Source organism: Tachysurus vachellii, chromosome 4 (assembly GCF_030014155.1).
Source record: "Tachysurus vachellii isolate PV-2020 chromosome 4, HZAU_Pvac_v1, whole genome shotgun sequence".
Taxonomy (NCBI): domain Eukaryota; kingdom Metazoa; phylum Chordata; class Actinopteri; order Siluriformes; family Bagridae; genus Tachysurus; species Tachysurus vachellii.
In genome coordinates, this window is record NC_083463.1 from 19,608,140 (window position 1) to 19,622,133 (window position 13,994).

General features: G+C 35.7%; 1 protein-coding gene across 1 annotated transcript in view; it reads left to right on the plus strand.

Moving 5' to 3' along the window:
• LOC132844609 (cadherin-22) overlaps positions 1–13,994 on the plus strand; it is a 105,195-nt gene that overhangs the window by 72,986 nt on the left and 18,215 nt on the right. The window contains exon 8 of the mRNA XM_060868232.1: positions 769–890. Within this exon, the coding sequence (XP_060724215.1) occupies positions 769–890 (122 nt within the window). The remainder of the gene's footprint in view (positions 1–768; positions 891–13,994) is intronic.

Consider the following 13,994-nt stretch of genomic DNA (forward strand, 5'->3'; position numbering starts at 1 on the left):
TATATATATATATATATATATATATATATACACATTGATGTACCATCACTGCTGTGGTTTCAATATGCTAAAGAGTAAATAAAAACTTTTACAAAATAAATGATACGACTGCATATTTACTGTCGTATATCCTGAGTCTTCATGATAGCTTTACAAGAATGTAACCCTGACAGTTTCCCCGGTTATTTCAATAGCTTAATAAAATTATATTCAGGAGGTTTTTAGAGGCTGTGATTAAAGCTGTTCTAATTATTAAAATTGCCTGTCACATTCTGTAGCCAAGCTTGATCAAAAAATAGGATTCGTCAATCATGAGTTCACTTCAAAATGTGGAGAGGAATTAGGAATAAAATCAAACTAAATCCTGCTTTTCTTTTGCACTAAATCTGAGTATATAAATTGTTTCTTAATGTTTTTTTTTCAGACTTTATATGACAGGTAAGTGCAAGGTTTAAAAGCTTGCCATCAATGAGGTATATACAGTATTAGGAAAATGATGCGAAACAGCTTTACTGAAGGAACCACTGGACAATAATAGGTTTGTGGTTATCTTTCTGGCTTCTATAGTAAACACAGATAATCACCTATAGTATATATATTTCATATGTTTCTGTTATTGACTATAAAATATTCCATTTTATTTACATCAGAAACCTGCGGTTAGGGAAAAATAAACGAAAAATAAACATTAATATTGATTATACATTCTTACCTGCTCATGGCCTTTATTATCTCTGTCTTCCTCATCCTTTTGCTCTCTCTCTCCAGATAACCAGTCCATGGCTTCTCAGACTGTAGTTAGCATTCGTATTCTGGATGTGAACGACAATCCACCTGAGCTGGCCACCCCATATGAAGTCTCCATCTGTGAAGATGCAAAACCTGGCAAGGTGAGATAAAGCTTTTGCAGTTATTTATTATTATATTACCATTTCATAAAAAAGAAATACTGTTGATCAAACATGCTGCACACCAGCACAGGATGATAGAGTCATAAAAGCAAGAACCGAGATATCATTTCATGAAAAACTGGCAAACCATTTGTGTTTTGCCCATAACTGCCAGTTCTAAAGAGTCTCATGGATTTCATCTCATCATGACTGATTGGAAGTCATTGACATACTTTTTTGGTACTGGCTTCCTGCATTGATAAAGCTGTTGGATTTGAAAGGAGCAATTTTGCCTCATATTGTCTAATTGACTGCACAGTTTGCACTTTGCCATTTATTTTTTTATGAGCAATGCAGAGAAATATTCAAAAGTAATGTAATTAGGTTGTGTTTAGAAATATGTATTCTGATTTTTTTCCTTATTTAATATGCTTTCACTATGTAGTATTTAAATTTATTCACATATTATTCATCATATATATTCAAATATTTGCTAGATTTTACAACACCCTTTTACCATGCTATCATTAATCTAAGAGAGAAGGAATTTGCCACTTGAAACAAAAGGTGTAGGCTGAACTGAAAGCAGGGAGACCAAATGTGACACTGAGAACAGTAAGCAATGAACTCCACAGCAATCACCTCAGCCTCCACACAAAACTCCTTCACCAAACAAGAAGCACAGAGATGCACTTTTTAAAATGTACAGTATTGCAGAGCACATGGAGACACAAGATGGGTAAAATGCCCAGCCCTTACCACTTTAGTCACCTAAATAAAGAAGTATTATGCTAAATTTGGGCTGTTAACCCAAGTAACTGACAACGCCACCCCGGGGCCTAGGACCGGGGACTCACCCTTCACATTAAGTTTACAAGGCACAAGGTTCGGTTACGGCTGGGTGAGGTACAGTAGTAGACACAAGTTGAATATGAGAAACAACCACATCATTGCTTTTAGGGAAAAAGGAACAATTAAAAATAGAAAAAAGAAAAAAAATATATGTACAAAAACAACTGGTAATGGCTAGGGGGATAATCCATCATGCACCACTCCAGGCTGAGATTCACATTTGTACCTTTGACTGTTTGAATTTGGGGATAATAAGGCAGCAAGCAGCAGGCCTGAATACTGACTCGGCCAGTACCACGGGTCTCGCCAACTGGGAGAAAGAGTTAGATTTAAAGTGCAAAATCAGTGCAAATACACATGCACGGCAGCAGGCCAGCTAAAACTGTTGTGCTAATGGCTCGGTCCAGTCACACAATCACACAAATAGTTCTCAAGCAGTTTTGACGATAAGTCACAAAAACAGGATAACATCTACGATAATACACTCTAAATTTACTGGTCATTCATCTGATGCAGATGCAAAAGGCAGACTTCAAAAACAACAGTCATACAGAAAACAAAACCCGCTGCAACATATCTTGGCCAAATTCGCAAACAAGACTATTTAAAACAAACGCTGTAAAAAATAATGGAATAGTTTTAAATGGTGAATCACAAAGAACTCAATGGTGTGCAAAATACACTCCCATGGAATCTAAAAGCATTCCACAAGGCCACTCAATTCACACTAAAAAATAAGATAGACCCAAGTAAACCCTGCGTGACAGAAACAGCCTGCCGTGCGGTCACAGCAAACAGCTCTTACATCATGGGCATTCACACGGCGTACTGGAAATAAGGTAATGTTAGACAGGGGCACTTCCATATGATGTGAATACAATCACTTTTACAACCTCAGAACAGGAGTGCAATTGAAATCCATCCCAAACACTTCTGAAGAGGTAGAACATTTTGCTACACATGCAAGCATTTAGAGAAATCAGAACCCTTTTGGAAGGACAGATGGAACAAAAGAAGATCTTGTTGGCAAAAATTCAGCTCATAATATATGGAGAATAAGAGTTGTGAGTATGATCACAGGAACCTCATAAAAATGTATGACGATCACTGAGCAAATCTAGCACTAAAAATGTCATTTTTCTTTGGATATCCTTTTAACACTCTAAAGAATTCATAGTTAATTCCTTTATAATCCAGCTGGAATTTGAATTAAGAATACAATTATAGGTAAACATGAATAAAATAAGAATCCTTCCCAACCCAACAACCTTTGCTTTAGTAATAACACTGAGCACTTGAGTAATAACACTAAGCATAAATGTATTTTTATTCCTTCCTTACAACAATGTGAGGAAGGTAAAAAGCTGCAGACAGAAAATACTATCATAGAACCAACCAGTCAAATTTCTAAAAACTATTTTTATATCAATAGTTTCACGTAGAAAATCATAATCTTTCAAAATATGTTAATACATATACTAATATATTAAGTATTAAACGTATCTAAATATAATTTTGGAGTTGAATTGGTTTAAGTGCATATAAATGTTTAATTATGGTAATTCAACATCACATTCATTTGCCCCCAAAACCAAATTTCCCCAAACATCTTAACATAAAACATTGTATGTGTCGGTCAGAGCTGATGCTTGAGTTTAGTTCTCCTTCTGTGGTTTGGAGTAAACCTGGAAGGAGAACATTGTAAACATGAATTCTATGATCTTTGTATTTGACCCTTCTGGCCTTCCACATTTGAACAACCCCACTGGAGGCAAACTCTGGCAATCAGTTTCTGTCAGTTTGACTCTAAAGCCAATTCCTTTTCTGCTTTTGTCAAAATTGTTTCGTTATTTCTTTGCTCCTAGTTTGGACCTTTTCCAATTGAAAAAAATGGATAGTTCTGACACTTTGTACCAAAGGCAATTTATAATATTAACTGTTTTTTTTAGAAAGGATTGCAAGCCCAGTCAGTAAATTCTGAAAAGTTATGTTGCAGGTCTTAAGGATCAACAACTGGAAAAATTATGTAGTGTTTCCCCTTTCTACAACGCACAAATAGTGACAACAATATTGACCACTATATCTTAAATGTATCTTGACTATTACGGCTAAGTGCTGTTTTTGAATGTGACATTGATTATGTTTTGATTTGTTACAGAAATACAGTATGTATTAAATCCAAATCGAACAAAGCTGACACAAGATAAATAACAACTTCTGTGTTAACAGCTTTAGCCCGTCATAAATGTGTGTAAGTCACCTTAATTTGATCGTTCATTTCATGTTCGCAGTTCTCTGTAAACTTGAGCATTTATGTGGCTTTGTGGGCATCACTACATGAAATGATCTGTTCATATGTTGTAAAAAGTGCTTTGTCGCTTTGTACATTTTGGGAGATTAAAATAATCATGGCAAAATCTAAATTTCAGAAACGTTTGTAAATCCAGCCTAATATTTTTAGTTTATTTTGGCTTATGCAAACATTTACACAGAACATCACTAATAGCTTGATAAATGGGGCCCATTGTGTATTAAATGACTACATAATGAAATATACCAAAGACCCAGATTGACTTAACTTGGCTTCAGCTGTACGGTATATGTGTTGCACAATTTAAATGTTATATTATATGTAACATTTATATTTATACATTATAATGGTCTGCTCTTAATAATATATGCTTTTATATTTTTAGTAATAGTAAAATTCATTAGTATTAATTTTAATTATAATTATTGGATATTTTGTCAATTTTTTAAATGGCAGTTATGAAATTGATCATTTTCATTTCAGTCTTATTTGAATAAAAAAAAAATTTGTATTTTATATACATTATTTTCCATTTATAAGAAAATTAGTATTCATGAGCATTTATGTTGAATTATAGATTTATTCCGACTGTAGCTTCCTGTAATGGTCTAGAATAAAATTATAGGGATTGCTTCAAATAAGCTATTTATCCTTACAGCACTCTTTATTAAACAGTCAGTATATGCATGTAAGTCCATATGCACGTATGTCCTGTTGTCTTGCTTTTTATTTACAATACTGTATATTTGTATTGTGCAATTTAAATGTTATATTATATGTTCCCAGGCAAGACTATGGTGTTTTAAAGTTGCTATGGAGTGATCAGTAAGCAGCTTTCTATAGAAAGACCAGTGTGTGGCCACTGCATGCATCATTACAAGAGGCTGATGCACTTACATAATATACAGTGCGAACTTTATGTGTCATGGTGTGAACTTTGTGTCACCAGTGTCATGGTGTGAGATCTTTCTCTGTCAACAGCTTTAGGCACACCGGGATCCAATTACCCACCAGTATGGTCTTGATTAATAAAATAAATAAATAAACCAGGGATCAAAAAATTATTACTTTACTACAGGGCTCTATGCCAGAAGCTACATTCATACTGTATGTGTAATGAAGCCTAGTCTTCCCTCTCCATTCTGAGATTATTAGCTAAGCAGTTAGTGCTACCTTCCATGCACACCTGTGCTGACACATTTTGGAGGCATATTACTCCTCCACACCCAATATAGCGCATTAACCTTTAGTTGATTATCACAGAGTGCAGAGATATCAATCTGAAATATTCACTAGCTTCATATCCCCCAGGTGAGACATTTCTGCTGGAGCTAGCAAGATATTTATTTCCTACAGAGGAACAAAAAAGCTTCAGATAGAAGGTTTATTAGGTTTGGGTTCTTTAGTTTAGTTTAGCCAGCAATCTTTTACTGTTTTAAACATAAAAAAATGTATCCTGCACACACGAGTTAAAGGCTTCCATCTAGCCAGCCAATAGCTCATGCATGTAAACAAGATGAGAGATTCTTGTCACAATGGCCATCAGTATTTACTGCATATTTCTGAAGTCCAGCTTTCAGTGTGCTGCCTTCACAGTGTTCAAACAACAAACAGCTGACTAGCGAAGAACTCCTGAGATGTTATACTGTAGTAGGTCAAACCAGGTAATCAAACAGAGTCAAGAACAACCAGTTAGCTGAGCACATGCTTCACCATAAAACCTATACTTACCCTGAATGAATGCACTTGTGTTGCTGAGTGATTGTGAATGTAGAAGTGAGCAAGTGTCTTGGGGAGTGTAGCGAGGGTTATAAGCCGCAGTGCATGCTGTGAAATGGAGTTTTCGATTGTGATGTGAGGGGCTTTCCTTTTTTATGATCCTCTTCAAATTTTTGCACAGGATTTTGTTATGATTCTTGCAAATCTGGGCTCTGATTGGTGTCGCTCCAAAACATTGATTTTTTTTTTTGAAGCAACTCCTATGTTGACTGTTTTGGTCATTGGGCCACTGTTGTGCTACAGAAGCCTGCAGGAATTATAGCTGTCCATGAAGTCCTGACTAGCCTCAATCCCAGCGGAAGAAAAGCAGCCCTATAGCACAATGCTGCCACCACCATGCATCGCCATGGGTATGGTGCTCTTTGGATTATACACATATATACAGTATATATAAAATACAAAAATATATAATTATATATAAAATATATAAAAAACAGCTTATTGGTCTGGTTTTAAAAATATTTCTTAAATATTTTTAGTAATAGTAAAATTCATTAATGTTAATTTTAATAATAATTGGATATTTTGGTCAATTATTTTAGATATGAAGGCAATATGTTTAATATCACGCTTATTTGAATAAAAATAGTTATTATTGTAAGGACATTCTTTTCCATTTATAATTAATTTTTGCTTGCGTCAAATAAGATTTGCACTCGTTACTAAACAGTCAGTCAATTTTTCAGTGGAATCACAGAAAAGAGCAAATGTGCAGTGCTGTTGTAGGGTCAAGCATGGTAGCACACAGGTTAGGAAGTACAACGCAATTGTAGATGTATTTTTTAAAGTGTCTGTCTGCCTGACAGCCTGTCTGTCCAGCTGTCTGTCTGTCATATTCTTGTTTACTCCACAACTATTTGAAAAACTGTTGAAAATTATCTTCCTTAATCAAAACTTAAACACATTTGCAGTGAGAAGAACGGTAAATCAGGTGTGCAAACATTTGTATTAGCATGGATTCCATAAAAAGAAGAAGGTAATGCCATGATTGGTGTTATTCCTGCTGAGAATACAGATGCAGTGAGTCATAAGCAACCCACTGCACAGAAGATTTACATAATGTTTTATGTATTTATTATGCATAATGTAAATAACAAAACAGGCACTAAAAACATACTAAAAAGTTGTTGCAAGAATTGTTTGTACAGTCCGTACAAAAATGCACAGTGCTCTCTCAAGTAAAATCTACAAAAGTTCTAACAAATATAAACAGTTGTACGTTTGCAGCTTTACAGTAAATGGAAATGAATGAACACATCAATCAAAATGACCTGTCCTAGAAATTACGATTTATACCAAAATATTGTTGTTACATATAATGCTTCATGTTACATATAATGCTTTTCTTAAAGTGTTCAGAGAACAGTAATGAACACATTTTTACTGTCAACTCTGTTAGTATAGTTGATAAATAAGCAAAATAAGCAAAAAGTAAATCTTTACTTACAGTACACTAGAAATACACAAGACTATATTTTACCCAGTAAACAGCTACTAATTTAAGTAAACCAGCTGTTGGGCATAGAATTGGTATGAACATGTGGAGCAGGGTGTGGGGAGGGTCACGAGGCATGATGAATAAGGAAACATATAAAAACATTTTTTGCAAGCAAAATATAAAATCAGTTATTCCTTTCACAATCCTCATTGTTGATAATAATAATGGGAACCGTTATAAAAATGACATTTATCTAACATCACACAAGGCAACTTTGTTATAACTTGGTAGTTCATAGTTATAGCAAAATTTTCATGAATTAGCTAGCTAGCTACAGTAGAATACATGGAGTGTTGTTAGCAAGATTACACCATATTAGTTTACCTCCTTCTGAATACATGTTTTATTATTTACTCCGTCTCTCACCAGCAATACAAAATTGCACCATTGCGCTTCTCTTTGTCTCTCTCAGTCAAACAGCAATAATCACGTGCTTACATTTACAGCATTTAGCAGACAACCTTATCCAGAGAAACTTACATTTTTTTTAATCTCATGTTTATACAACTGAGGGTTAAGGGCCTTGCTCAGGGGCCCAGCAGTGGCAGCTTGGTGGACTTAGGAATCAAACTCACAACCTTCTGATTGGTAGCCCAACACCTTAACCACTAGGCTACCACATCCCACATGCTGAATTGCAAGGCGGTAGCTGGGGATACCAGCACAGGGGGGCTTTTAGTATTGATATATCGGTAACTGAGTTATTATGATAAACTCACACTCGCTATGGAAGACAAATAATGTATAAATATAGGAATGTTATAATTGCCAGTTCTGACTATTGGGGCATTAAACGTCCAACCTGCCCCAGCCCTAGAAACAATGGCCCTGTAACCAGCCACAATTTTTTACATCTTCAGAAGCACTTTGTTGTGATTATCTACAGAAGCACTGATACAGTATATCCAGCAATGTCCTTGCTCTGTTGAGCTGTAAGGCTAGGAGATGAATGCTTGGTCCAAAAAAAAGGCATTGTTTCCCTTCACTCAAAATAGTGAAGTATGATAAAATTGCTTATATCCTGTTTATGCATAATAATTTTGTGTGCACCATCAAATGGCAGTATATAACATAAAAGAAACAACATACCAAATATTAGGAGGAGCTGGTTCATGTCCTATATTATTTTAAGCTGAATCCATGCTGTTAAATTAAACCACATTCATGTTAATTAATGAGATTATTCCTGCAGTCATGTGCTGACAAAGCACTAAAATCCTATTAGATGTTTATTCCAATTTCTTCCCATTTATACATTATGTATTAGTCTTTTTTTATTTGTCTTGCTGGTATACTACACCATGTTACATTTTACAGCAGAGAACAGGCTTTTTGTCAGGCTTAAAGGCAAGTGTTTACGTTTAAATGCAGTGGTCTAGATGCTATAAAAAATGCACTTGAATGCTTCTACTTCAAAAATATATATAAATATAGTCTGTGAATTTATTTGAATTTATAGATATAGTTCTGCTATGGTTTCCTGCTATAGAATGAAATAAGATTTTGATAAGCTCTTTATCCTTACATCACTCTTCACTAATTTCCATTTTTTAAAATATAATTAATGAATGAATGAATGAATGAATGAAGGAAGGAAGGAAGGAAGGAAGGAATTAGGTAAGTACACACAGATGATTTGTATAATCTGAATGGGCTGCTGGTTTGCCCAGAAAATTGACAGAAGCATTTGTGTAACCAACTCTGAATATAAGAATTTCCCTATATACATATTACATAAAGTCACTGACTCAAGATCAGTCTGTGTTTCATTACTGGTCAACAAACACATACTGTAAGTCAATACACTTTCCTTTAGCACTGAATGCTGATGCTTCAACGGCATAGATTCCCAATGCCGCCATCTCTGATACATTCTGGGTTTTAAATCATAAACAGTTTTCCGGTGAAGTGAAGAAATGCTTTATTCATGGTCTTGTTTTATTCTGTATAAGCCCTGAACTTGGCTTGGTCTCAGCCTTTGTGGGTGTCAGTTGTGTATTGGTCTGAGGAGCTGATCTGGTCTTTACTATAATAGTAGTAAACAGTGTCACGCTCTACACTGAGTTAACACCAGCATGTTTTGCACTTTCTAATCATATTGAATAATAGATTTAATTCTGATTTATGATAAGGGAGAAATGAGTATGGCTTGTATAATGATGTGATACAGTCGCATAAGCCTGAGGAATGTATCTAATATTCAGAAGCATGCTAAATTAATGTTGTGATTTTGATCGGTTCTCTATGGGGGATATAATCCCTGCAGTTTTTAAGTATACTTCAAATGAAAAATGACATATGCAACCCCTTCTTTTTAAACCTAAAGGCTAAAATGTGACCTTAGAAAGATTTACCATAATAAATTGTGCTCATTAAAGCATGGCACAGTTTTTGTGCCTCCCGCTGCATCCTTAGTATTCGGGCTAGTGGAATTGCTTGATGATAACCTGTAGCATATTGTTATGAATTGTGCCATGTTGTCCTTCCTCACCGGGCTCTATTTGTACAGTAAATTGGTTGTGGAACAGAGAAGAGAGCAGAGAGACAAAGTGGGGCATGGAGGTTGTATTTTGCATATAACAATGAGCATTAACATTGCCTGCACTCTCAGCTGGACAATTAATCACACTGATGAGAAGCAAGGAAAGCAGCCCTGTGGATGAGGCAGTAATTAGAAGCATTTTTTGCTCATATGTTCAGCCACATATTTGTCCATGAATTCCTGTTGGTCCATTCAAATGACAATTTGTGCTCATTCATGATGCCCTAAGCTGGTCAGGTAAAAAGATTCATCTGGAATAACTCCTAATAAGTAGGCCACAGAGTTCTCATTTTCAGAATCATGATAATGTCTGTGATATTTTATTATAATTGGATTAAAATGAAAGAAAATGAAATGTCAGATTTATTATTGTTAAATGCTAATGCGGTTTGACTCAATACTGAGCTAATTTACTCATTTTGAAACCAGATACTATTATGTGATGTTAAGGCTAGTGAATGTTACTGCGCTAATAAACAGGCAATATGAAATGACTACAATATGCATGTATTCCTTGATTAATGATCAAAGCAAAGAAAACGACGAGACTTTGCCCGAACCACAGCATATTCCTACAATAAAAGTCCTCTGTAAGTAATGAAACATCATTTACTAGTAGTAAAACATTTTAAATGCAAAAAACTTATCCTGAAGTGCACTTTCCTGGAAGCACACAGCAACGAGGTAGGATGGGATAATAAAATGCTAGTTGAGGAAAAATAACAGTTATTTCCCACTGAGTTATTGACGATCAGCTAATGTCTTTCATTGAGGTCATTTTCTCCACTGAAACTTTATCCAAGCCTTCTAATGCCAGCTAATACTATTTATTTAAAATCAACTCATTAATGTTATAAAGAACAAATCAATGACGCAGCAATACCCATGTGCATATTTAATGAACGGTATTTAAATTGGGGAAACAGAAATATTAAGTCTCATGTGACCTTCTTTTGGTTGTATGCCACTTGACATACAGTCTGTTGTATTAGTGCCTTCTTCAGGACAGTTTGGCAAAAATAGTGTAAGTGTAAATAACAGATTTAGATTGCCTCTATGGAGAGGGAATGATATCAGTGGGATTTGTTGAACTGAACAGTTAATATTTCAAAATGCTTTTTCACCTTTTAATGCTTAAGGTTGCTAAATCAAAAAAAGAAATGAATCCGTTTATTTTTACAGTATTGCACCTGCATTTTTTTTAATTTATTCCTGAAAAGGAATCCAAACATAAAAAAGTATGAGTCCTAGTTTATGTTGTGTACTCTGTAAAGTTGCTTACTCATCACATAATCTCATATACAACAGACCCAATGAAGCAAGATTTGTTTGGTTGCCATTCTTACACTTGGTTCTCTCATACACAGCAGCTCCTTGGTTCAGGTTTCTTGTGGCACAGCAGTGAAATCAAATTAGCTCTAGCTGCTAAATGCATGGAGTTTGATCCAATTTAAGGGATGGCAACACAGCATATTTGTTTTTTAAAGGAGAGAGACTAAATCAGAAAAGGGACAGAGATGTAAGTAAAAGGCCTCATGTGACAGCTTAAAAGCAGCTTTGGCAAAGGGATGTAGTGCCCCATGCACTTCTACAAAGAGAGAGAGAGAGAGAGAGAAAGAGTTTCTATGACGTCAGGTTGGATTTCATATTGAGATTTCATATTGAGAGAAACACTGCATAGCCAAATTCTAATCAAACCTCATTATGTTTGTTCAATAAAACAAAACTTGCATCTTGTCATTTTCTTAAGAAGCTAAAAAGTTCTCCATTCTAAGGATGTTTCCATATCAGAAAACCTTAAACATCTTCAATGGTGTGCTGACACTCAAGAGTAATATCAACAAAAGCTAAATAAATGTCTCCTTACAGAAAACTTTACCATGTCACCAATTACACCAGTTTTGATCCACCATCCATCAAGTTTGAAGATTTTTAACAATCACATTAATGATATATTAGAACAAACATATTGATATAAACCTTGCAGAGGAAAATGCTGTCAGAGATGTGCTGCATTATAAAAATGTATCAACATTTTCTGATCAAATTGCACATACAGTAGGAATGTAGTAGATCAGTGGTCAAGACATTGGCCTACAGTTCTTTAAACAAGGCCCGTAACCCTCTGTTGTGTAAATGTGAATAAATATAAATATAAGTTGCTCTGGATAAGGGAGTCTGCTAAATGCCATAAATGAGCATTCAACAGCACTGTGGTATAAAATCTTTTTCAAAACTTGCACAGATTCCTGCAGTGGTCACTGGTCCGCATCATGAACATGAGAGATTTGTAGTCTGTAATTCTTTACTCATTCATTTCATTTTCTACCGCTTATCCAAACTACCTCGGGTCACGGGGAGCCTGTGCATATCTCAGGCGTCATTGGGCATCAAGGCAGGATACACCCTGGACGGAGTGCCAACCCATCGCAGGGCACACACACACACACTCATTCACTCACGCACTCACACACTACGGACAATTTTCCAGAGATGCCAATCAACCTACCATGCCCATGTCTTTGGACCGGGGGAGGAAACCCGGAGTACCCGGAGGAAACCCCCAAGGCACGGGGAGAACATGCAAACGCCACACACACAAGGCGGAGGTGGGAATCGAACCCCCAACCCTGGAGGTGTGAGGCAAACGTGCTAACCACTAAGCCACCGTGCCCCCCATTAATTCTTTACTCTTAACTCAAAATTGACAGAATTAGATCCAGGTACACAAAATACAGTATGGTCAAGAGAATGAGCCAAATTTCACAATTAAGTAATTTGAAATATGCTTCTGTCATTATTGCTCACTAAATAACCACACCTTATGTTTTATGTCATACTATTCATGTCATAAAACATAAGAAAGCATGATTTTCACTGGAGCACAGCCAAGACGAATATATTTCATACAGCAACTCAGTTCAATCTGAGAAACTAACATCACATATGCACTATAGACACATACACTGTTTTACAGTATTTACACTAAATACAGTTATTTAGATCCTTTACTTTGAATCTTTATCCGTCCTGCCTGTGTTGTATTTTTAGTTTCTAGGATAGCTACTTTTTAGGATACCTACTGAGGATAAAATTAAACACACACACTTACAGAAGTACTGAAAATGCAGTGATTTGAGTTTGTGTAAACTGAACTGCATCAGTCTTTCTGTATATAATAAAATGGAATTTCATGCATTTTAAAGCACTGTGAGTATTATTTGTACGACGCAGCAGTTTTTCAAAAGCTCGATTCACTTTTACGGAAAATGGTCACCTTTTTTCATTCATTGCTCTTCCTTGACCATTTAATTCTGGTCAGGATTGCTATAGATTTAGAACAGAATCAGAAACAATATATCATATTCTCACACACTTGCACACACACCCAAAAAACTTAGGTGAATGACAGTAAAGGGATCTTATAATGTTAGAGCGTGCAAGGACATATTTCCAAAAAGACAGTTTGTAGAAGGCCTGGATATGTGTGAGGATCAGTTTATAAGTTTTTGTCCGTATAGTTTTAGTGATTAGAAGAAGAGGAAGCCTTTATTTTAGGCAGCACAGTGAAATTCTTTCTTCGCATATCCCAACTTTGGAGGTTAGGGTCAAAACACAGGGTCAGCCATGATGTAGTGCCCCTGGAGCAGAGAGGGCTAAGGGTCTTGCTCAAGGGCACAACAGTGGCAGCATTGGGGCTCAAAAACCAAGAGCCTTAACTGCTTGAGCCAACCCAAGAGCCTTAACTGCTTGAGCCAACCCAAGAGCCTTAACTGCTTGAGCCAACCCAAGAGCCTTAACTACTTGAGCCACCACTGCCCCATAATAATTTTTTATAATAATTAATGCATTTACTAATGCTACAGGTGCAGTCCACCAAAGCTGTGGAATGCACTTCCAGCACACATACGATGTATCACTGTGATGAGTGTTTTTAAATCGCAGTTGAAAACTCACTTATTCATACAAGCTTTTAACATGTAGCCCTGATTCAACTGCTATTTTATGTTCATTGTGTTCTTATATTTTATTGTCTATTGCTGTTTTACTGGAAAGCACCTTGTGCTCCTTTTGGTTGTTGTAAGGTGCTCTATAAATAAAATTTGATTGATTGATTGATTG